The sequence below is a fragment of the Lithobates pipiens genome, unplaced genomic scaffold (genome assembly GCF_037356315.1).
Source record: "Lithobates pipiens isolate NorthernLeopardFrog02 unplaced genomic scaffold, aLitPip1_a1.2 Scaffold_8, whole genome shotgun sequence".
NCBI classification, from domain to species: domain Eukaryota; kingdom Metazoa; phylum Chordata; class Amphibia; order Anura; family Ranidae; genus Lithobates; species Lithobates pipiens.
In genome coordinates this window covers 238,250,413-238,276,521 of record NW_027507903.1, presented here as the reverse complement: position 1 = coordinate 238,276,521, position 26,109 = coordinate 238,250,413, and the positions used below count along the sequence as shown (strand labels likewise).

The window sequence follows — 26,109 nt, the reverse complement described above, 5'->3', positions numbered from 1 at the left end:
TGATTTTCCTCTAAACATAAAGAGTGCCACCTTGCCCTCTGTGATGACCTTAAACTCAACACCAAGTTCATTATATGGACCCCTTATGTATGTGTACATGTTGATCATATCCCCCCTTAATCTCCTTCTCAAGAGAGAATAAATTCAGTTCCTCTAATCTTAACTCATAGCTGAGCTCCTCCATTGCTCTTATCAGTTTGGTTGCCCTTCTCTGCACTTTCTCCAGTTCCTTGATATCCTTTTTGAGAACTGGTGCCCAAAACTGAACTGCATATTTTAGGTCTTACTAATGATTTGTACAGAGGAAAAATTATATCTCTCTCTCTCCATACCTTTCTTAATACAAGACAGGACTTTGCTCGATTTGGAACCAAGCTTATGATCTACCAAACCTCCAGATCCTTCTCCACTATGGATTCCCCCAGTTGTACGCCCCCTAGTATGTATGATGCATGCATATTCTTCCCCCCCCCCCCCCCCGTGCATAACTTTAAATGTATCAATGTTAAACCTCATTTGCCACATAGTTGCCCAATGAAACAGCTTGTAAGTTGTAGACATTTGATGAACCAAGCAGAAGTCCCCAAACTTATCAGTAAGTTTCTAAATATGCCATAAGATATACAGTATCTCTCTCTCTCTCTCTCATATATATATATATATTTATATATATATATATATATATATATATATATATATATATATATATATATATATATATATATATATGTTTATTTAAATATTTTTATTATTATGGAAATAAAATGATTTCACAGTATACAAAGGAACATGACACAATGGGGAGAAACTGTGCCCTGACTCAGAAGATGTATATTTTACATGACAACAAAAATAATGTAAAATCGTATTCAATGCTATTACAAGAGGTGCGAGACCAAATTACTAAGTTACTAAAATATATGAAAGATTTGTGTCTTAGAGACACCTCTCCTCGGGAGATCAGAAATGTTGGGGGGGGGGGGGTAGCAGATGGCAAGAAGACAGCATAGAACTTATAAATGCATGAGATAACTTGCGTTATTATGAATCCAGGTGAGTACCTAGAAATTGATGGCTCCGTCTGGGCTAGGAATGCCATAGGTAAATATTATTTAGGGTGTGCAGTTATCTGCAGTGGATAAGTCTCCAAGAGAGTATCATATGGGGAGTTGTGTACGTCTGGCATCAGAAAGCCAGGGGAGCCAAAGTTTGGAGAATTTGCCCATTGGTATGTGTGTTTTAGCAAAGAGAAAGTTCGTGTGGCAGTGGTCATTGATTGATGCAATAATAGCTTAAAGAGATAAGGGGATAGGATTTTTTCAGTAACATGTTATGGTCAAGTGGGCTGAAACCAAAACATGTGACAGTGGCGTGGAATTGAAATGGCCAGGAAGATAGTCCTAGGCAAAAGAACTGTCTGGGGATTCAACACACATAGAACATTAGTGAGTTTGTGCAAAAGGTCAGAGATGTTTCTCCAGAATGGGTTTATATGGGGGCACTCCCACCATACATGGAATGAGTTGCCATCCGATTTTTACTAAATAGTTTACTGTAGAATTTGTTCCTTTTCCGTGAATGCTATATATCATATATATCCCCCCCCCTCCTTTAGCCTGATACTCCATTTAAAGGACATAATACAATATTTTAATCATTGGTTTCTTTAACTAATATTGAAATTCAATAAATACTGAACAGCAAACCTATAATCCTTGAAGTGATGTTCAATCAAAACATAATTAACCCATTTTGCTAAATTTGTAGGAGAAAAAAAAATCAATTAACCTGAAGCATACTTTTTCACTGTTAGCAGATAAATTATTTATAACATCAATTTCCTATGTTTATTTCTGTTGGCTTAAGTACTGTGCACAGGGTGTCTGCTACATAGCATTAACATGTTTGAATACAAATCTATATAATATTGTTCCAAATGTATAGAATAAGACTACAGTAACCGATGACAACTATTAATCTAAAAAAATCATGGTAAAATTGAGAATATATAGTAAATGTGCAATGTATAATATAATTAAAAACAATTTGATTTTTTTGTGTTGTAAATAGTTCCAACATGTCTGCTCTTTCTAAAGATTGTTCAGTTCCCTTCATGGTGATTTTGATGTGACTTATGATCTAGTATAGGTCCAGGGCAGTGACGCTGAACATACTTTTTCTGTAAGGAATGTGCTTCTGAAGTCATATTCATCCTTGGAGTCAGAGAATGTCAGGTTTTATATATGGGATCTCACACAAGTATTTCATTTTGTAATAGGTTCCCTCTGAGCTACATGTTAGGAAATAACTTACTTTGTGCATATCCAGTTTGGCAGTCACAGACTGCTTGGGTGTGGGGTTGTTGACCATGAGTCAATTTCCACAAACATGTCCATTAGGCTTTGCTTAATTGATTTCTTAAGCTCGGGTTTTCTCTGATGTATTTTCTGGGTTTCACTAATCTTGATGCCCTTCCGGCCTACAGATTTCACTCTGGACTCTGTACACTTGCATCAGCTTTATTTATCCCTCAAAACCCTTCCAGTGAGTTAGCAGTATTTGTAAGAAACATTTGCACTACTTTCAAGCTGCGGGCCATAACATTTGTTATCCCATGGATGCCTGACCAAAATTTCCCTTTTCAAGATGCCAGTAGCCACTAGTAATGGCATATTAAATACATGGAGAACCTGCTGCATAATTTCAAGCACATTGTTTCTCACTCAGCATAAGTGTGTTGCAACAGTTAACTTTGTTTTGAATTTAAGTTAGTTGCTGAGCTCATTGAACCTCGACTTCTTACCCCTGCTGTGTTTAACCATTTTCCTGACAGGTATGTATGGTGTACAGGCCTACAGCACTGCTTCCAGCTGGCCAGGTCTGTGTGATGTACAGACCTTATTCCTCCTTATGCTATACGTTTTTATAGTCACTTCACTGACCATGAGCTTATATTAAAACTGTTCAATAGAAAGTAATAAATATTTTTTTTTCCCCGAGAGTATTGCTCTTTTTTTTTGTTTATAAGCACAAAAAATAAAAACTGCAGAGATGATCAAATATCACCAAACAAAAGCTCTATTTGTGGTAAAAAAGGGACATCTATTTTATTTGGGTCCAGTGTTGCATGACTGTTGTTAGTTAAAGTAACGCAGTGCCCCATCGCAAAAAATGGCCTGGTCATTAAGTGGGTAAAACCTTCTGGGGCCGAAGCGGTTAAAGTAGAAGTCCACCCTAACACTAAAATCCCTGCATCTGCAGACATCCACAATCAAACATCAAACTAACCCTGAAAAAGAAGAAATCAGTATACATACCTTTTCTGAAGCTGATCCAACCCAATCCCACACTAAGCTGTCAACTGCGACTCTGCTATGGAGGCAGGTGCAGAGGAGGCAGCCAACAATGGAAAGAAGCTCCATAGTAGCTCTGTGGGTCACATCACTCTCCAAATTAATTTCACAGCCATTGTCAGCTGTGTCCTCTGCAGAGCTTCCGCCTCTGGAGACCGAATGCAAACTTCAAAAAGGTATGTATACTGATTCTTTCTTTACAGAGCTGGATAGGTTAGTGTTAGATCGTAAATGCAGGGTGTTTAGTTTTGGGGTGGACTTCTACTTTAAAGTGGAGCACAGGGCCTGGCAGCAAAAACGTCAATGAGCATTTGCTCTAGTTTCAATGCTCAAGTCTGGCTACCATTGGTAAGCTACACTCTGGATCTCACCTCTTCAATGATTTAAATGTATTTTTTTAGTAAATCACCTCTAAAGTCACAATTTTTATTTTTCCGTCCTACTGATAAATACAAAGAACATCCTGTGTGATAGTCAAAAGGTGTGGAATAGAAGAAAACATGTTTTACTTCATGTAGTGACAAAATAGGAACGGCAACTTTGGTGGTGTTTTCTGACAAACAGTGGCAAAGAGTTTTTTGTGTTTTATTATTTTTTTATTTTTTAGTTTAGTAGTTAAATGTGCCGTTGAAAATTGTCATGGTATAGAAGCATGCAGTGGAAAGGATGGCTTTCAATGTCACATGGTACATATAACAGAAAGAAAGCAGAATGAAAAGCCTGGGTTTGGAGATTGCATATTAATTACACTTAAAAGCACTGCAAGGAATGCTTTATAATGTAGAATTTCAAAAAGTACTGGCTGGCACAAAACACCACAGGCTTTTCCCATAGCTTACAAATTTAAAGTAAAGCAGATCAGTTTTATTTTTGTTAAAAGTGGCATATAAATTTGCTCATATCTGCACTTTAGCCATAATTATACAAATCAATTTTAGCATTGAACAGTATTTATGATAGCCTTGTTTGAAAAGCTAAAATTCAGATTACCTTACTGGTGTATTTTTCTCTTTTTCGACATAGCAAACCCACTTACTTAGAGAGGTAAAAAAAAAAAAAAAAAAAAAAAACAATAATATAATCTTTGCTTACTGCCATTATAAGTATAGGTGTAACATTGGAAATTAGGATTGTGAAATAAATCATTTAAATAGAAAAACTCATGACTGTTTGGGAAAGCCAAGACTCTTGGAAGAATGGCTGAAAGGTCACTCCGTCCAGTTGTCCATATTAATTCTTGAACCCTAGCTGTAACCTGTTGTTTATGTAATTGACCTCTGAACATTAAACAGATTTTCTTCAGTGTGCTGTATCAGAGTCAATAGTGACCAATGCTTTACAAATTGGAGACATAATTAAAACATAGAACAGCATTTAGTAACAGAGAGAAATTATAAAGTCAGATTTTAAAAATTAATACAAATGAAGACACCTATGTTCAACTACCTCAGCCTAGCAGTTCTTAAAAGCTAATTTATTGGTAGACAAAGCCAAACCATGGTATTACTTATTCAATGACTCTCTATCTGTATTATTATTTCTTTAAATAATTAATTAAGTCAATTTGTATGGCTGTAGAAGTGCAGGAAGTGTGTAAAATGAATGTTCTACCTCTAATAAAAACTCAGAGAAAGCTAGCACAGTTTGAATATGTTAGTGATCGCTGTTTATTAAGAGATTGCCTTTTCTAATGATTTACATATATATTTTGTGTGCATGACTTAACAAGCATAGTTATTTTGAGTTTTTGTTTATTATAACTTAAAAAAAGGCAAGTAATGCTTAAAGCACATGAGAAATTATATCTTAACATAAAAGACAAATATATACAACAAAGAATTGGGAAACAACATAAATAAATGTCTGTGTTTCCAGGTACATGCAATAATGTCTTTAAAAAATATTTTATTTTGTTTTTCACCTTTACAAAAAAATTGACTTGAAAAGACAAACAAAAGTACAGTAAGGCTCGGTTGACACAGGGGCGACTTGTCCAGGCAACTTCGCCGCCTGACAAGTCGCGCTTCGTTCTGTACTATGGAACCGCTCTAATAGGAGCGACTCAAGTCGCTCCGACTTAGAAAAAAGGTTCCTGTGCTATTTTTGGGGCGACTTCAGGCGACTTGCATTGACTTCTATACAGAAGTCGTTTTGCAAGTCGCCGCTGATCGTGTGCAGGTCGCGGTGCTGCAAGTCGTGCCGCCCCTGTGTGAACCAAGCCTAAGTTACATATTTCAATTAGCAAGCATTATCCCTTGATAGGACAGAAACCGTAACCAGAGAAATTGGTGAAAAAGGTCTTCAAATTATAACAATAAAAATTAAGAATACATTTTACAAGATTAAGAAACCATTAAGTATGCATTAGGCATGCAAAGGCTGTCTTTCAAGAATTGATTGTTAAGTGAGTGAAGTAATTAAATGTGTGGTCAGCAGAGAAAAAAAATAAATCTGAAAATTACTTTAAGGTTGTTGAGACATGGGTACAAAACAAACCCCAAAACTATATAAACTATATAGAAATATACATATACTTTAAATATTAGAAAAAATGCACCAGACCAAAAAGTGTACAAACCCTAAATGATAAACCATTTCATAAACCCACACTGATGCAACCAAAATTCCACTATATGATGAATGAATATCAATCACCACTGTGCAGCACTATAAATACAATTAATATCATGAAACAAATTCATATGTAGTCATACAGTGATTACCTGTGCATATATTCAACACAAAATATCAAATATTCTCAAGCGTAAAATACATTTCATGAAGTAAATTACATCCAATCTTCACTCAATCTCTCACTCAGTGCTCAGTGTGCTGTGTGATTTTTTTCACACATCAGTGATTAACCACTTCAGTACCAGGCAGCCATTTTTACCCTCTTCCTGTCCAGGCCAATTTTCAGGTTTCAGCACTGGTGTATTTTGAATGATAATTGCGTGGTCATACAACTCTGTACCCAAACGTAGTTTTTATATTTTTGTTTTAACAAATAGAATTTTCTTTTGGTGGTATTTAATCACCAATGTTTTTATTTTTTTTGCTAAATAAATAAAAAAATAGACAATTTTGAAAAAATTACATGTTTCTTTGTTTCTGTCATAAAATTTGCAAATAAATTATTGTTCTTCATAAATGTTACCCAAAATGTATTCTACTACATTTCTTTGATTAAAATAAACCCAAATCAGTGTATATATTGTTTAGTTGGTGTGAGAGTCCACAAACTGGTATATATCTGAAAATTGATCAATTCTGATGTGCTTATGGCCTATCTCATTTCTTGAGGCCCTAAATTGCCAGGACAGTAGAAATACCACCCAAATGACCTCTTTTTGGAAAGTAGACAGTCCAAGGTACTTAGTAGGAGGCATGGTCGATTTTTTTAAGTTGTACTTTTTTCTGATCATTTTTTGGAAAATTAAGAAAAAAAAAAAAAAATAAATATATATATATATTTTCACCAGTGCAGTATAGCATCATCATATAACTGGTGTGGCAGTGATCAGGGACACTGACTGGTAACAGTATGAAAAAAAAAAAGTTATACATTTTTTTAATAAAAAAAAGGTTTTATTACTTGTTTTTACAATTATTTTTAACACACAGTGACCACAGCAATATAATGTTACCATAGTACTGCTCTGGAGAAGTGATTAGCATTTTTTTTCTTTTTTACCAGTGGAAGAGGAGTTTGTAGGCCGCCTCCAGTGTGGTCGTATTGAAAGAGCACTTTGCTATACTGGACCAGGCTTTGTTCCAATCTGCAATAGGGGACAGGTATTGCTCCCTTCTGGACACGTAGGAAGGTGAGGCTAGAGTGCTGCTGCTTCTTGAATTAAGGGAGGAATATATCATGAAGATGGTGGCAGGGACACCTGGGGAGTGCAAGCATATGTGCTTGAAGGCCAGTTTCTGGTACAGGAAGTTATCATGGTGCCTGAGTGAGGTTATCCAGTGACGCAATTGGATATAGCGAAACAATTCCACAGAGGGGGCTTCATGGGTCTCCTAGATCAAGCACCTGAAGGAAAAGGTACACAGCCCAAGAAAGTGCTGAACCTGGGAGAACCCATGTGCAGACCATCACAAAAAAGCATGTGGTTGCTCATGTCCCGGAGGGAACATGGGGTTGTTCAAAAGGGGAAGAAAAGTGAGGAACGATGACATGAGCTGCCTGAATACCGTACTGAGTCCCAAAGTTTTAGGCTATGCCCCATTAACCACTTTCAGACCGAACCATTGGCTTAAGACCAGACCACTTTTTGCGATTCAGCACTGCGTCACTTTAACTGGCAATTGCGCGGTCGTGTGACGTGGCTCCCAAACAAAATGGACGTCTTTTTTTCACCACAAATAGATATTTCTTTTGGTGGTAATTGATCACCCCTGCGGTTTTTATTTTTTGCGCTATAAACAAAAAAAGAGTGACAATTTTGAAAAAAACACATTATTTTTTACTTTTTAAATAAATATCCCCCAAAAATATATATAAAAAAATGTTTCCTCCGTTTTTTTTCCTCAGTTTAGGCCGATATGTATTCTTCTACGTATTTTTAGTAAAAAAAATCGCAATAAGCGGTTATTGATTGGTTTATGCAAAATTTATAGTGTTTACAAAATAGGGGATAGTTTTATGGCATTTTTATTATTAATTTTTTTTTACTAGTAATGGCGGCGATCAATGATTTGTGACTGCAACATTATGGCGGACACATCAGACATTTTTGACACCTTTTTGGGACCATTTTCATTTATACAGCAATCAGTCCTATACAAATGCACTGATTCCTGTGTAAATGACACTGGCAGTGAAGGGGTTAAGTGTGTCCTAGGGGCGTGTTACTAACTGTGGGGGCGTGGCTGTGTGTTAGTGAACACTGATCTCTGCTCCAATCACAGAGAGCAGAGATCAGTGTCACTTGTTGCTAGGCAGAACGGGGAGATGATGTTTACTTCCACATCTCCCCGTTCAGCCTCCCCGTGAGACAATCGCGGGTATCCCCACGGCGATCGAGTCTGCTGGACCCGCGACTGGAGTCACGGGGATCCCGATCATCATGCGCATGTGCCACTGGCGGCAATTTCAAATGGACATACCTGTACGCCAATTTGCCAATTTGCCTGCCCGTGCCATTCTGCCGAGAATGAGACAGAACAACACCAAGAGCTAGACCATCAGGCTCAGCACAAATGTGCATAGCATATTAGAATGGCACAGCTGAAATAGAATAGGCAAATACATATAATGACTGAAGATATATTGCAGAGTCTAGCTTGTGAAGTAGGATTAGTAAAAGCCTGTCAAGGGGAAAGGCATAGATTGAAGTGGGGGAACTAAAGAAGTAGTGAATAATTTAAATATTTTCTGACTTTACAGCTACCGTTTAAAAAAAAAAAAAATTATGCAAAAACCCTACTTAATGCTTACAGAGTTAACAAGGGGGTGTGGCTAGCACTGGCCAAGATGGCAGCTTAGAACAGGAGCTCCAGCAGTGTGATTACCAAGCGGCTCACAGTGATTGCAAAATCTCCCACAGCGGGCTCTCATGGTGGTCCGATCTCTTCACTTCATGAGCTATGTCCAGTAGAGTAGGAAGAAAGACTGACAGCCGCAGAAACTGCTTTCTTTACCCCACATTTACAGAGGCACAGCTAAGATGGTGCCAGCACCTCACTCTCTCCTCCAGGCTCCCCTGATCCTCTCCCCTAGCTAAATTGCAGCTAAATTCATACCACAGAGATGCTGCACATCCATCCTCACCTGGCACTCATACTCCCCATTCTCCTTGATGATCTGATTGATGCTAATGATAAGTATGGAGATTAAAATGAATGGATTAAAGCAAAACTGGCCGACCATTTCTCAACACCCAGAACCCTTATGATCTTTGATACCTGCCGATGCTTACACACCAACAAAAGAAAGACGTTTTCTCTACTCAAACATACCGAATAGATTTGTTCTTAATGGTCAACCAGGTTCTCCAAAAAATCTCTACTACAGCTATAAACACAATAGCATGGTCTGGCAATGCCTTAATTTCACTACATCTGTAGAACTCTAATACTGTACTGACTACGCTTCTTTGGCACAGTAATCCGCATATTCTACAATCTGCAGACTTTAAAGTGACCTTAGAGAAGCACTTTGAGTATTTCAATGTTAATTCCTCATCTGTAGATAACCCATTTACGGTATGAAATGCCCACATAGCATTTATTAGGGGTATATTTATTAAGCTAGGATAGCAAAATAAGAGGAAAAGGCAGCAGCACTTAGATAAACTACTCACTGATATAAAATCCCTGGAAGCACAAAATAAAATGATGCCAATGCCATCCCTATGGTCTAAACTTGCCCAACTCTGACACGAACTTCACCTTGCTCTCTTATACAATTTAGAAAAATATGCCGGGAGATTGAACATTACTTATCATGCAGCTGGCAATAGAGCAGGCAAAATTCTGGCTAGATGGCTACATGGTCATGAACATAAATTTAAATTCCTGTATATCCATCACCCAGTTACCCAAGCTTAATTATGTAAGCCAAAGGATATTGCAGACACTTTTAGTCTCTATTATGGTTCCATGTACAACCTAAAAGCGGATAAAACAACCCTTCTACCATCTACAAAGAAAATGCCCTAGACCTTTCATCTATGTCTCCTTCTCACCTTCAGACCTTAAGCACACCATTTTCCATAGCAGAAATACACAAAACTAACACCTAAGTAACTAATCTCATGGTCCAGACACAAGTCCATTCAGTTCAACCAATAAAAGAGAAAAAAAATCATACAATCTCATATACCCAATCCTATACCCACAGTTGATCCAGAGGAAGGTGAAAAAACCCTAGCAAAGCATGATCCAATTTGCTACAGCAGGGGAAAAATCCTTCCTAAAGCCCTGAGAGGTAATTGGATTTTCCCTGGATATCATAAAAATGTGAAACAAAAACAAGCAAGAAAAAACAGCATTTTTGCTTGAACATGATTGGATGATTGTCATGAATCGCCAGTAATACCTTCATGCCCTGTCTGTCTGCTTACCCCTGGTCTATGTATCAGCTTTGAGGCTGCACTCTCACACCGATTAAGTAATCTTCCCTCAGTGTGGCTCCACCCTAGCCTCTACAGCATACATTATTTAACACTGTGCTGTCCAAGCCTGCCTTGCCCGAGTAATATTGTGTGTTTGGTTTTCTGTCTCCTGCTTGCCATGTGCTCTACTTCTGTTTTTGTTACCGATCTTGGCTTGTTCTTTGACTATCCCTGTCTGCTTGTTACCCTGACCTTTAGCATGTTCTCTGGCTATCTTTGTCTGCTAGTTGCCACGACCTTTGGCTTATCTCCTGACTATCCCTTGTTGTCCTGGGCTGCTACTTCCTCTCTATCCTCCTGTAGCCTACCGTAAGCGTGAGCTGGAAGACCCTGCGGGCCGCAACCTGGAGCCAGTTGCAGTGCATACCATCCTTACCACTAGAGGCTCTGGTGTACACCTGCTGGCTCTTAGACTCAGGGCCTTGGGGGATCTTATGCTCTAGCTTCCAGTGGGATCCGGGTTGGTGCTCCAGTGGACCTGCTTTCCTGAACCACCCAAAGTTCCATACGCAACAGTCAGCAATAGGGTCCACTACCTTAGCAGTGCACTCCCGACCCCAATGGTGTGCATCTGTCACCTGGCCTTAGGTGACCTGACAATGATGTATGTATGAATGATTTGCTTTTAATAAATCAGTATCTATCAAGAATAATGCATTTTTTTTTTTTATAGAATTTAGGAAACCAAATCTGACTTTAGTCAGTTTTATGATCCAACCATAAGAATATATGGTGAGCTATTTGAGTCTGGAAATTGCCTCTCCAAACCATAGCTGGCGTCCCCTTAACCAGGATTTGGAGCTGTGCGTGGAACAGACGGGAGTCTAGTTGGATATCTGCTCCCAAGAATTTCTAACAGTTCCTGTGAATGGGGACATGGTAGCCAGTATGAATGAAATCTTTAGACTGATCATTTTGCAAGGGAAGTGTCAGGGCTGGCTCAGCCCTTCGTTCTCTGAGCTGGCTGCTCAGCTGTCGGCTAATTGGCATCTCTTCATCTCTCTCCACAATTACCCAGCTGTTCCTGATCCTGCTTGTCTGACCTGCCTATTTAAAGCTGCCTAGCTCACTTCATCTCTGCCTTCACCTTGGTCAAATCACAAGAAACCATCTCCTGCGTACCTGTTTAAAGACTGGCTTTGCTGAGATCACTTATGGCTCCTCTGCCTACTTGCTGTTCCACTTGGATCCCTGTCTTCTGTCCTGGCTGATTACCCGATCTGGTTACTGGACTCTGGCTATGCTTTGACTTACTCTATTTACCTTTTTATTTTTATTTATTAATAAACAAGTGTGATTTAATTGTACTTTTGTCTCAGTCTGATTTGTGGTTTCTGGCAGGAAGTTGCATCCTGATTGGTGATTGAGGTAAAGCTCTGCTGACTTCTATTATCCAATCATGTGCAAACAAAAATGAATTTATTTTCCATGCACACAGTTCCCCACTTTTGATATTTTTCATGAGATTCTTTGCAAAGTAAAAACTCACCACATTCAACATACTCTAGGGAATATTCCCATGCAAAGTGCGCATATTTACCTTTAGTAAGTCAACCTCAGAATGTCACCAGCATTCAAGCAATGTCTTGCAAATTAATAATGCATCACATTTGTCAGCTGACAAATGTGATGTGGCAATATTTTTTATTGTCACTATGTCAGCTGTGGGATGTGTTGTTAATAGATGTGCAAGAACATTGTTGGAGTGCTGGTACACCATGATTTTTCTGTATTGGCTTTGCACAGCAACATTTGTTACTACACTGCTATAATGGTCAACTGTTATAAGGAGTGCAACTGAGATTCAAAGTATTCTATGATTTACAAGGAGTCTCAGAATTTTCTGAAAGTGGCTGTCTGAATCAGCTTATAACTATAAACATGGACAGAGTTAAACAGGTAGCCCACAGAAGTAAGCAAAATTGTGTCCAATATGAATAACTTAGATGCAGTCATGATTCATGATAAAATTTTCCTAATTGTGTAGAGGAAACAATAGAAATCCATCCACATTTAGATACTATACAATATTTAAAGACTTTGGTATACTATTCTTGTGCTTAAGCTGAGATAAGTGTGTGCCATGCATGATGGCCTACATGGAGCTCAGCCAGCATGTGCTGTCCCATGGATATGCATGTTTGCCAAAGACTTGTAAGGAAAACATTACAAATGTACTTTGTTAATTTCTAGACAATTCACTGTATTTTCTATCCTGATGGCTTTTTCCCACTTCTGGCATTGCTCATGGGACCTTTAAAATTAACAATGCATACAGCGCTGCTGTTTATATCAAAAGCTCTGGGAAATCAATCCATTGTTCATGTCTTTTAATGTTATGTAATTTGTTTCTTCTGTAATAAGGAACAATAAAATGCACTGATAACCTATTTTGTGTCACTAATATGTCTTATCGATGTGCAACACAAAATTTCACTTGAAATAATAGAGTACTGGGCTTTGGTTGGTGTTTTACATAGATAAAACTTGTTTGACAATATTATGTGCAAGTACATCACAGTGAATGTATTAAATTAAGAATGTTACATATTAAATGAAAGGATGGTTTACATTAACTATGTTGATAAATTGACCCTATATGTTAAACTGTTTCATACTGCATCTTTACCCCGCCCAAGCGATGAGCTTTATACTGTTCTGTTATGGCACTTATTATTATGGTTGCAGACTACAAGGATACTATGTGCCAAGTGACACATGGAGAATGTCCAAGAAAATGCATATGCTACTTTCTGCAACGTTGCCCATATATAAAATAACATTTCTTTTAAAGATTAAGCCTTAGTGTTTTGTTTAATGATGCTTCTAAAAACATTTTAGATTCTGTTCTGTAGGGCTTCTAGATTTATTACAGTAGCTCAAATTATAAAGCAGTTCAATATCTGTGTTTAAAATCATTTGGTGGTTTTAGCTTTTTCAAGAAAAGATGTTATAAAGAAGACACAAAATTATTGAGTGTCTTGAGAATAATAATTTCTCTCAGTTATATCTCATCTAGATCATACAGATTATAGTTAGGGCCTTGGTGTTGTCTCTTTGGTTGGAGTATAGGTGGAATGGAATAGGATAGGATATCAAACAGATGTAATGCCCAAAAAACACAAAGGAGTTGTTATTTTTACACAAGATTTACACGGCTTTCATCCCAGATTCCCATGTTTTTGTAATTGAATTCAATTGAGAAAAGTGTGAATCTTAAGTAAAGGTTGTGTGAATCGTGTCTGAAAGCATAAAATATACCCATTTTATAGCATGGCCCAATACTTTCCTTTTAAAGTTCACCTTTGACAATCTGCAAGATAAAGAGAAAGAGAAGAGTGCACATGCATGGAAAGTGATAAAAGCCAAGTGCTTATTTGTGAGTTGCTGGGGCTGCTCATCCAATGCTCTGTACATCCTGCCATCTGCAGGAAGGAGAATGAATGGCAATAGAAAAAGCTGCTTTAAAAGTAAGCATTGTTTTTAAAACAGAATGTACTTAAGATACTGTAATTCATATTTTTTTTTTTCTTTTTTTTAATCATTAACCCCTTAATGCCACATTCTGGCAGCCCTTTAAGTGGCTCCCAATCAGAAGGCTTGGTGAGCGCTGTGAGAATGCTGTCAGCACACAAGCTCCTGCCACCATAAACACATATGCACAGCAGCTGAGCATTAAAACCCAACTTTCTTGACACTGTATATATGTGTTACATGGTTGGCAAGAAGTTCAAGGTGAACTAACACTTTACACTATATTACTTTTTCAGTAGCAGAGTGGTATCATATCACCCATCCATCAGTGCAGACAGTGGAATTATAAACAGCATTAATGAAATCCAGCAGATGCTTGATTCTCTAATCATATGGTCTAGATTGCATGATACAATGCTTTCTATTTATGCCAATGTGTTAATCAAGTAATGGATAGTGACAATGTTTAAACAAACAGTAAATAATTAGTGATGAAAACAAATCTATCAGGATTTGCTATTGCATTATTTTTTTTTTTAACTATACAAATTCTAATCAATAAGTGTTTGCCTAATATACTGTATAATGATGCCAAAGAGCCTAGGCTTATGAATTCATCATGCTATTAATAACGTCATTGAACTTAGTTGTCCAAGTAATGCTTAGCCTAATAAGGACAGTTACACAACAATGACATGGTATACCCATAAATGTGTATTATGACATTTTTTTATAAAACAGTCCTATGCCTATTAGCCCATTTATCTTTGTTCAGGAAGGGTGGATGAGGTGTAGGGCCTATTCACTGAAAGTGGATAGGGTAGACCTTCACATGTGCAATGAAAGGGAATAGGTAAGGAGTCTAGGTCAGTTTTCCGAGTAAATCAGCAATCCAAACTGAACACCCAATTATCCCAAGTTGATGCAAATTACTTTTAAGGCTAACTAATTTGCCCATTGCTTTACTCGTATTTGCAGATAACTTTGTACCATTAATTAATTTAGAGTGTCATGATAAATGGCTACTGGCTCTACAATAAAGATGACCAGAATCTAAAAGGGGATGGTACAGCTCTCTTGAAGGAGAGAATGGTTAGAAGGCTGGAGGAATTTTTAAACTAAGATCTCAGGGGAGGAATAGGATATGGAAAGTACATCTCATATGGAGAGCTAGAGGGAATATGATATAGAAGGAGGTGGAATAGTGGAGGGTTCAGGGCTCAAACGAAATGACAGAGAAATTGCATCACTTAAAGGGGTTGTAAAGGTAAATTTTTTATTTTCTACATAGGTTCCTTTAAGCTAGTGCATTGTTGGTTCGCTTACCTTTTCCTTTGATTTCCCTTCTAAATGTTTTTTTGCTTTGTCTGAATATCTCACTTCCTGTTTCTCCTCAGTAAACTTCTCACCATCATCCGAGCTGGTGGTTAGTCAGCCAGAACAGCTTACTGAACAGCTTACTGGGGTGAAACAGGAAGTGAGAAATTTAGACAAAGAAAACAAAGAAAAAAAACATTTAGAAGGGAAATCGAAGGAAAAGATAAGTGAACCAACAATGCACTAGCTTAAAGGAACCTATGTAGAAAATAAAAAAATTACCTTTACAACCCCTTTAAGTCCAATACAAAAAGAGTAGTATAATCAAGTTATAGCTCAAAAACTTGTAATAAAAGAATATCAAAAACTTATACAACATTAAAATGTACAATATGTTCACAAATGCAAGAAAGCTGGCAAACAAAATAGATGAACTAAGGCTGCGTACACACGGGCGGATTGTCTGCCCAACTTAGTCCGTGTTTCAGCGGACAATCCGCTCGTGTGTGGGCTTCAGCGGACTTTTTCAGCGGACAGTCTGACGGACTTAGTCTTTCGGAATTTCCGTAATTTTGTCCGTCCAAACTTGGTTACAGTCCGCTCGTGTGTAGGCAAGTTGGACGGACTAAGTATGGCGCATGCTCAGAAAGGATTTACACGCCGAAGGTTGCATTGCAGTGTATTGGACATCGTATTTCTAGTCCCGTCGTACGTGCTGTACACGTCATCGCGCAAGCTTTCAGCGGACTGTCTGTTCATCGTGTGTGGTCAAGTCCGTTCATTCAAAAGTTGAACGGACTGTCTGTCGGATTGTCTGACGAACTTAGTTGGGCAGACAATCCGCCCGTGTGTACGCGGCCTAAGGCTACATTCACACTGATGATTTAGGTGGGTGTCAATTGTAGTGGATGGAATCTTCTGATTCCTGATGCAACTCTGAATGGCCAAATGTGGCTACCAGCCCTGTTTACTGCATTGACAGGTGGCCAGCGGGTGCAGAGCCAGTGACTACCTGTAGTAATTGCTGCTGGATTCACACAAAGCATGTCCAGCAGCAATCACCGTAGGTAATTGTTGACTGTTCAGAGAGCTTCGAATAGCTGTGGCTATTGGCGACCTGTCATTATAGTGAACAGGACCGGAAGCTGCACTGAGCCACAGACAGGAGAACATTTATGCCTTTACAATTTGCACTGGCCTAAATCGCTGGTTTCAATGTAGCCTAAAACTTCTGTTATGAGCACTTTGACTTTGTGAAAGCTGGTTGGACAGCTAAAATGACTGGGTTGCTAATGTCGAGGGAAACAGTATGTATGTATGTATGTGAAGAGCAAACTGAAAGTGAATATTGTTATGGCTGTAACTCCATAATATATAGTGATTTAATGGTGAGAGTATGTTATAGGCCCCCTAACATAAGGGTTGAGAAAAATCTCAGCACCTTTCACAGACTGAAATGACGGGTAAGAGGAGCAATGTTGAGGGAAACTTTATTTATCCTGAGATTGTTTGGGTAAATGGAACTGCACACTCAAGAAAGACTTTTTTCTAAAGATATCGTTTTTTAAAGAGTATCTCTCCTTTTGATGAGGAAATAAAAATATCTTCTATATGATCTGTGTTCTGTATAGTGCGAGGATTTTAACAATCATTGTTGCAGTTTTGTGTCTGTTTCTGCTCTAAAGAAAAAGCAGTGTGTAAAAGCAGTGTGTAAAAGCAGTGTGTTTCCACTTTGTATCTTTGTTTACTGATTCTGAATGGGAGTGACTAATTTGTTTAGTCAACTGGTACAACTTCAGGGATCTGCTGAGATGAGTTGCAGTGTCAGCATCCCTTTACAAGTAACCCTTTAGGAAGTATCTCATCATAAATGTAATTTATGCTGCAGATTATGCCTAAAACCATTTTATCATAATGCAGTGTTGTTCACCCAAGCAGGACATGACATTTCTCAAAGTGTTGTGTACAGAATGCCTTAAGGGTTGGCATATTTCATTAAATTTTACAGAAAATGACTGTGCTGCAGTTTGAAAGGAAAGTTAATTTTAATAACATTAAATTACAATATGGCTTGTGTAGCAATAGTATATGCTGTATATATATGGCCTCCAATGAGAAAAAATGATCAGTTGGAGCTATTCATTTCAAACAACACAGATTTTTTAAAGTTCATTATAGATGTGCAAGTTGGAGACAAATTAGGTAATAGAGATCATGGTGTAATCGTTTGCATGAGTTACAGAAAGAGAGGCATATTGGTTTAAAAAACTTTATTTTTTTTCAAAATTTCAAAAAGCTTACCTCAATAAGCTGTGACATTACTGCACAACACTAAATGAGACCAACTATTTGCAGCAAAGAGAAAACAAGTCAAGTAGAAGTGTTTTAAAGATGATTTAAATAAGTGGATTGGTCATCATGTTCCATTGAATAACAAACAAAAAACAAATTAAAACCTATGTGGCTAAACACTTTTTGTAGCTGCTGACTTTTAATAAAGAAACAAATCACTGCAATTCCGCTTTAATTTCCACACTCTCTTTACTCCTTCTATACATTTGCTGAGGTGACTAAAAGAGGCATTTTGTTTATTTACACTTCCTTCTTCGGACAGTCATTACCTGGGAAGCTTTCTGTGATGCTTAAATGGAAACATGAAATGGGAATCTCTTTTTCTACCTATCAATTGTACTATGCCTGATTCATTAGGAAACAGTCCAAAAACTAGTATATAATATGTTACACCTCAAATACTTGCCTACTGTTTTCCTGTTTATTAATATCCTATTTTCTGGAGAAATTGCAACCATGTGGACTCTCTTATTCATATCTGGTGGCAATGCCCAAAACTATTATCATTCTGGAGCGACATCTTCCAATCTGTTTCATCAACCACACTTATTACTCCTTCGAATACAGCTTTAGCTCTCTATGGAATTGGCCTGTGCAGTTGGCCTCCCTCTTCAAGACATTTATTTTATTACACATGTCTTGAGTGCAGCCTGATGTGCCTTGATGTGATCTTGAAAACAAAATGATGCTCCAGTGTGGTTTTCTGTTATAGCGCTTTTAAATACTCCTGCTACATTTAAAAAAATGTTCGCTCAGATATATTTTTTTTGGTGGTTGAACTAGATGGTCTTTTTTCAACCTGACTAACTATGTAAGGCGCCGAACACAAAAAGACTGGGCTTGTTAACTTACTGATAATTGTAACACTCTTGTATTTTTACATGGAATCATTTACATACAATATATAATGTACACACTGGTTCCCAATCCCTTAGTGCCTTGGCTCTGAGTTACATTATATGGCTTTTATAATTTCATGATTTGATGGTTAACTATGAGACCTCCATTACCCTCTAATCCCCATTTCATTTCCAATACCTTCTTTCCCTCTATTTATTCCTAGTCATCCTCTCTTGTTCCCTTCTCTTCCTTTCTTCTTCTTTCCATTTTCTCACTCTTGTTTCAGTGCTCAGCCTCTACACATCTTGCATGACTGTGACCGCCTTATATTTTATATATTTGGTACAATACAGTGCTCATGACTTATGTGTTAATTTGTACTATTGGTGCCATTTACTGCTACAGTTTGTACTGTCCTTTTCAAAATGTAAAAAGGATTGATAGTCTAAAAGCCTCCATATCTGCAGTAGAAAATCTGTTTTTATAAGTCACTGTCCTCAGATCGTATTGGAAGATATTATTAAAAGGATATAGAGTGCTTCAATAACTACATTATTATATTATTTAGGATGTATCATATTTTATTATTTTAATGTGCAATTTTAATATGGGTATGTAAACTTTTGATATGCTAAAGCAACTGTATTCTGGTTTTCTTAAACACATTTATATGGCATTCCATTTATTATGTGCCCTAGTTTTTTTAGATTGACTTTTGTTGCAGTTCTTCATTTTTGCCGTTATGTAGAAGTACAGTATTTGAATGAAGGAAAGTCCTGGAACCTTAAAATGTTTATTTTTGTTTGTTCTAGATTTATTAGCTGTGCCTAAACATCCTTATGCTGCTATGGAAAACTGGGGATTAAGCGTATTCGTGGAGCAAAGAATTCTGCTTGATCAAAGTATCTCTTCAATTTCCTATTTACTTGATGTCACCATGGTCATTGTGCATGAAATTTGCCATCAGGTAGGTAATGTGAAATGATGATGTACAGTAAACATTTGGACTTTAAAGTATTTTTTTGTAGAAAAAATCAATTGCATTTAGTGAAATTACTAATAAAAAATCATTTTAATGGATCATAACAAGGTAATGAAATCTATCTACTCTTCCTCGACACACATTCATATATAGTGAATATTTTGTGCTGTCTGTATATAATTGACTTTTAGAACAAAGCAATAGATGCAGTTTTCTTTATATATGTGCATAAGCACCTATGGCAGTAATCTTAAACCAAAATCAAGCACATCTATGGTCTATACAAATATGCCCATTTGATAAAAACTACTCAAATTATCAGCTCTATACAATTTAATGAAAATTCATAAAAAGTATAAAAAAAGTCCAAATAAAGTATCTCAGTAAAACTTTGTGTATCCTGTATACCTACATGTGCAAACCCCTATAGTGCAAAAAACTAATTGTAACAAAAGAGTCCAAATAGAGTTTCTTGGTGAACAATGATTCTTCTGTATACTCACATTTTCAAACCACTGCATTGCAGAGAACACGCCAGACTTAGTTCTGTGCTACAACCAAGGCTTACAAAACAGAGGTCATTGACATATTAGAAATTAAGGTCTACGACACTTGAATTTTTATTATCCATCTCTTGCAGTACTCATGTCTCTACAGTTCTCCCACTGGCTTTGTGAACAAATAAGAAGCTCCCAATAGTGTAAGCATTGTTTTAAAACCTTTTTATTTAACCACCAATTAACTTACATTCAATAGTGCTATACATGGCACTTACTGAAATCAGCATGTGAAAAGGAGAGAATCTTGCCACTGGTATAATATTGCATGCATCTCATAACCAGAGGATTTTGTCCAGGGATGAGATTATCCTGGGCATGCTGTTCCTAAACAACATCCAGTCACTCTGTATTGCTACTAGTTAACCTCTTACAGATCTACTTTAACTTCCTTGGAGGTATTCCTGATTCTGGCTCCGGGTGGAATTTCAGAACCAAAAGCGGTAACCCCAACCCAGACTCGGGATCGCATCGCAGGATCAAGGAAGACCTTACTTATCTTGTCCCTTGGATCCTGCAATGTCTCTCCGCAGTGTGAGCGGCTTGTCCTCCACTTGATTTATCATGGAGCTGGGCTTCGTTTCCTGTGAGCATTGTGACCCACGGGGATGGAGTACGGCATCAAATTCAAAAAGTGACACACACACAATACATACAGTATACTGTAATCTTACAGATTACATTACTGTATGAAATTATTTCACATCCCTTTTGCCCCTAGTGGTCTGTCCAGTGCCCTACGTGCAGTTTTATATTATAAAAACTGTTCTTTCTGCCTGGAAACTGGAGATTGTCCATAGCAACCAAAACCGTCCCTTTACATGAAAATTGGTTTTAGACCAGCTAGAAAACAGCGATAGTGATTTGTGGGGAGATCCGTCATCAAATACTGAAAAGCAATGACAATTCTGCAACTGAGCAAATTTCAGTGTATTTGATTTGATTATTATTATTATTATTTTTAAAATTATCATACCTGGGATTTCTACTAGATTCTGGTTTGGACAGATTTAAGTGAATTATTCCCAAAGCCGCGTACACACGGGGCGGACTGTCTGGCCAACTTAGTCCGTCAGACAATCCGACGGACAGTCCGTCATACTTTCGAATGAACGGACTTGACCACACACACCACTTTTTGAGCGGACTAATACGGCGTACTAAGTCCGCCATACTATCCGCCCTACTTTTGAATTGAACGGACTCGCCCACACACGCGGAGGAAAGTCCGCTCATTTCGAGCGCGTCTCCAGGTAGGCGGGGCCCGCGAAGGAGACGTCGCTGACCCCGCCGCCTAGAATGGACTTAAAGGAGAACCCCAACGCCGAAAAAAATTGGCGTGGGGGTCCCCCCCAAGTCCACAACAGACCCTTGTCCGAGCACGCTACCCGGCCGGCCAGGAAAGGGGGGCGAGCGAGCGCCCCCCCCCCTCCTGAGCCGTACCAGGCCGCGTGCCCTCAACATGGGGGGGTGCCTTGGGGAAGGGGGGGCCGCGCGGCGTTGGGGTTCCCCTTTAAGTCCATACCAGGCGGCATTCTTCTATGGAAGAATGGTCAAAAATTCCCATAGACACACTCCTAAACCTTGTTAACAGCTTTCCCAGAAGAGTTGAAGCTGTTATAGCTTCAAAGGGTGGGCCAACTCAATATTGAACCCTACGGACTAACACTGGGATCCATAAAAAGTTCATGTGCATGTACAGGCAACAATACTTTTGGTAATATAGTGTGTATAATGTAAGGGCCTGCTTGATTGGATAGAAACTGATTGGGTTATGTAATTTTATGCTCATATTACTTTACTAGATTATCTTTATTAAATGTAAAGAGATTGTACAATTAGATTTTAGTGTGTATAGCCATTATTAAAGTACCACGAGGCAGCAGAATAAAAGGCTCATTAATTGCTTAACAATATATTGCATTCAAATGTGATCTTCACCAACATTTTTAATAAATACTTTTAAGATAAAATATGTCAACGTTTCCAAAATATGTTTTTGGTCAAGTTGGAAAGTGATTAAACACCATGGTTGGTCCCTTTTTTGGCCTCACCTTGCTATAATAACAGGTTAGGTTCACTGCTTTTTGTGGATTGCTTTTGCGCACTGGCATGCCTTCTTGAAACTTTTTTTATAATCCTGTTTGGGGAGACAGCTCCACAGTCTTCTAGCCTTGAGTACAAAATCAAAATTGTTAGAGGAATTTCAATTTGAATATAAGTTTTGACTCATAGGAATGCCCCATATCAAATGAGCATGATGGAAACTTGCTGCATGGAGCATTGAGTTACCTGCTGTAGGTGTCCTGAATAAGTTGGTGCCTAATTTATTGTTCTCTTTCCTGAAAATAAGGAACATCAAGAAATGCAATTGATGAGGTGTCATGTGTCATGAACTAAAGAATAAAGGGATTATTTATGAGGTATCCAAAAAAAAATAAAAAAATGCAATAGGCCATAAAAAAGCCCTTTCAAAAAATGTCAATGTACCTGTGCTTCACAGAAATTTGCATAGGTACACTGACACATCATGGTTTCTACTCTCCAAGTACAGGTTTGCACACAATGGGACACACATAGTCAAATTTTTGAGTGAAGATTCTCAGCTCCTTTAGTAAATTCCTCAATCTCTGTTTTTGAGAGCATATAAGCCCTTGTACACAATGTCCGATTGGACCGCGCTGTCGGATAATCCGACCGCGTGTGGACTCCGTCTGACTTTTTCCGTCAGAATATCTGACCAATAAAGTATGCTCAGATCAAATTACGAGACCAAAGCTATTGGCTACTAGCCTGAATGTAGTACCGTCATAACGAACGAACGTCATCACGTTCTGAACGATCGGATTTTCCAACAACTTTGTCCGACCGTGTGTATGCAACACCAGTTTCGGACAAAATCCGTCAGAAAAATCAGATGGATTTTGTGGTCAGAACCCCACAATCATTTAAATTCCTCTTAAAGTGTACAGTAAGTGACTGCGAGATTGACACCCTACGAGCCTCGTCGCGGGAGCCAGCGCCAACCTCGATCGCATCGGGAAAGGAAAAATGTTTCTCTTCCTTTCACGATAAGCGACAAGCATCGCTGGCCGGGTTCACACTGGTGTGAGGATCCGAATAGGATTTTCCGCCAATGCCAGGCACTGGATTTGGTATGAATCCTAAGTTAGAACTCCACGCCAAATAAAAAAAAAGGCATGGCTTCCCCCTTGGGAGGCATATCAGGCCCTTAGGTCTGGTAGGAATTTTAATGGAAATCCTCTACGCCAAAAAAAAAACCCAAATCCATACCAGACCCCTATCCGAGCACGCAGCCCGGCCGGTCAGGAAAGGGGGTGGGGAACAAGCGAGCGCCCCCCTCCTGAGCTGTACCAGGCCGCGTGCCCTCAACCCCAGAAGGGGGCCACCCCAAAGCACCTTGTCACCATGTTGATAAGGACAAGGGCCTCCTCCCGACAACCCTGGCCATTGGTTGTCAGGGTCTGTGGGCGAGGGGGCTTATCGGAATCTGGGAGCCCCCTTTAATAAGGGGGCCCCCGGCTAGCTGCCCCCACCCTATGTGGATGAGTATGGGGTACAATGTAGAAGAAGAAGAACGGAAGGCGGTGGAGGCAGCGGCGACAGAAGACTGGACCACCGCTAGTAAAAGAGATGGAAGAAGAAGCAGGGGCCCGGCAAGAAGAACTGAAGAGGATGACAAGACCCCCGAAGTCGGAAGAAGAGGGCGGCAATGAAGAAGAAAGCTGGGCTCCTCCGCTAGCAAAAGAGCTAGCAAAAGAGCAGAAGATAGCGGAGGAGTCTGGCGAGAAGACCCCCGAAGACGGAAGAAGACCCTCGGAGCTGTGCAATAAACTATTTTAACCATTGTGTGTTGTGTTTTTTTTACATTTTTTTCACAGGTGAATGGGTAGGGGTACATTGTACCCCATACTCATTCCCATAGGGTGGGGGCCGCTATCCGGGGGCCCCCTTATTAGAGGGGGCTCCCGGATTCTGATAAGCCCCCCGCCCGCAGACCCCGACAACCAACGGCCAGGGTTGTCGGGAAGAGGCCCTTGCCCTCATCAACATGGGGACAAAGGTGCTTTGGGGTGGGGGGGGGCTCAGGGCACCCCCCTTCCCCCAAAGCACCCACCTCCCATGTTGAGGGCATGCGGCCTGGTACGGCTCAGGAGGGGGGGCGCTCACTCGTCCCCACCCCACTTCCTGACCGTCCGGGCTGCGTGCTCGGATATGGGTCTGGTATGGATTTTGGGGGGACCCCACGCCATTTTTTTCAGCGTAGGGGATTCCCCTTAAAATCCCTACCGGACCTAAGGGCCTGGTATCATTAGTGAGGCGACATTATCGTCGCTCTCTCGCTCTCTAGCTACTATAGGAAATTTACATTTTCCTATTGCAGCTAGCGCGAGAACCAGCGCAACGGGATCGCGCTGATTAGAGAAGCCTGTCGCCGGGAACCAGCGCGACAGGATCGCGCTGGAAACACAATATCAGCGGCACCTACTGTATATAAATACATTTTTCTTTACAATCTTAGGTTAGAGAGGGCAGCAATTAATCCCCTGTCAGTTTAGTTATTGCTGTCTGTGTGTGGAAACACAACAGGAAATGAGTAGAAATGTGTAAGTAAAGTGTTGGGAATTTCCATTAACACCCGGATGCAGTGTGTTTAATGCATGCATTAACACATGTTACATACCTCCCAACTTTTTGAGATGGGAATGAGGTAGGATTATCAGCAAAAGCAAGTAAGCATAGGAAACATCCCACCACGCCCCTTTAAGGGAGAACTATACAAAAAATGTAGTTAACCACATGCTGACTGCATAACTTAGATATACAGCGGCAAAGTGGCATGGCTGCGCTGGATCACTAACATAGTACATGATCCGACACTTGTGGGTCTGGGGCACGCATGCGGGCTTCCGGGTTTGGGGCCAGCATGCGCGCCGCTGGCAGTTTGCTGCCACTGTGATCACACACAGCAGGAGCCCAGTGGCGGGTACTGTGGACTCCATGTCAGCCGGCATACACCGATTGTTCACAGGCAAAATGGCAATCTGCCTATGTAAACAAGGCAGATAGCTGTTCTGTCAGTAGGGAAGACATGAATCCTGTGTTCCTAAAAAGCAGAGACACGGATCTATGCCTTCCCTTAGTAAAAGCATCTCCCACACAGTGAGTAAGCACTGTCTAAAAACACATTTAACCCTTTGATTCCCTTGATGTTAACCCCTTCCCAGCCAGTGTCAGTCCAGTGATCACTGTATTAGTGTCACCGGTCCCCAAAAAGTGTCAGTTAGTGTCCAATTTGTTGTACACAATAACATAATCCCACTATAAGTCGCTGATTACCACCATTACTAGTAAAAAAATTAAAAATAAAATAAAATAAAAATAAATGAATAAATATCTCATAGTATTTAGATGCTATAACATTTGTGCAAACCAATCCATATTGTTTTTTTTTATTATTGAGATTTTTGTTACAAAAAATATGTAGCAAAATACATATTGGCCTAAATTTCTGAAGACATTTGATTTTTTTAAATTTTCTTTATTGGATATGTTTTTTTATAGCAAAAAGTAAAAAAACTCTTTTTTTCAAAATAGTTTTTTTTTTTGTTTATATTGTTTATTTTGTTTTATATTGCAAAAAGTGAAAAGTGCAGAAGTGATCAAATACAAACTTTGGAGAAGGCATATATTTTATTTGGGTACAGCGTCACAACTGTCAGTTAAAATAATGCAGTGCCGTATATTCCGGAGGGCATGTAGTTACACCTAGAAGTGTTATAAATCTCAAAAGCCAGTTATTTATCCTTTATACTGGCTTTTGAAATTTACAAATGCAACAATTTAGAAATTGGATGAAAGGTTTAGCACTGGAAAACACTTTAAAAGATAGTGCATTTTATATACAACTATATACAGTGCCTTGCAAAAGTTTTCATGGCATATTTCTTACTTTGTTGACTCGCAACCTAGGCCAATATTCTCCTTATAACGTTTTTAAAACCTTTTAATTAAAGTGTCTGTAAAGTCCAAGATTTAAATCAGTATTCTCCCTTCTCATTTTGCGCTCGTATATTGGCAGTGTTTTT

General features: G+C 39.0%; 1 protein-coding gene across 1 annotated transcript in view; it reads left to right on the top strand.

Moving 5' to 3' along the window:
* The window catches only part of TRHDE (thyrotropin releasing hormone degrading enzyme), a 1,116,537-nt gene that overhangs the window by 481,245 nt on the left and 609,183 nt on the right, over positions 1 to 26,109 (top strand). The window contains exon 4 of the mRNA XM_077468366.1: positions 19,273 to 19,427. Coding sequence (XP_077324492.1) covers positions 19,273 to 19,427 — 155 coding nt within the window. The remainder of the gene's footprint in view (positions 1 to 19,272; positions 19,428 to 26,109) is intronic.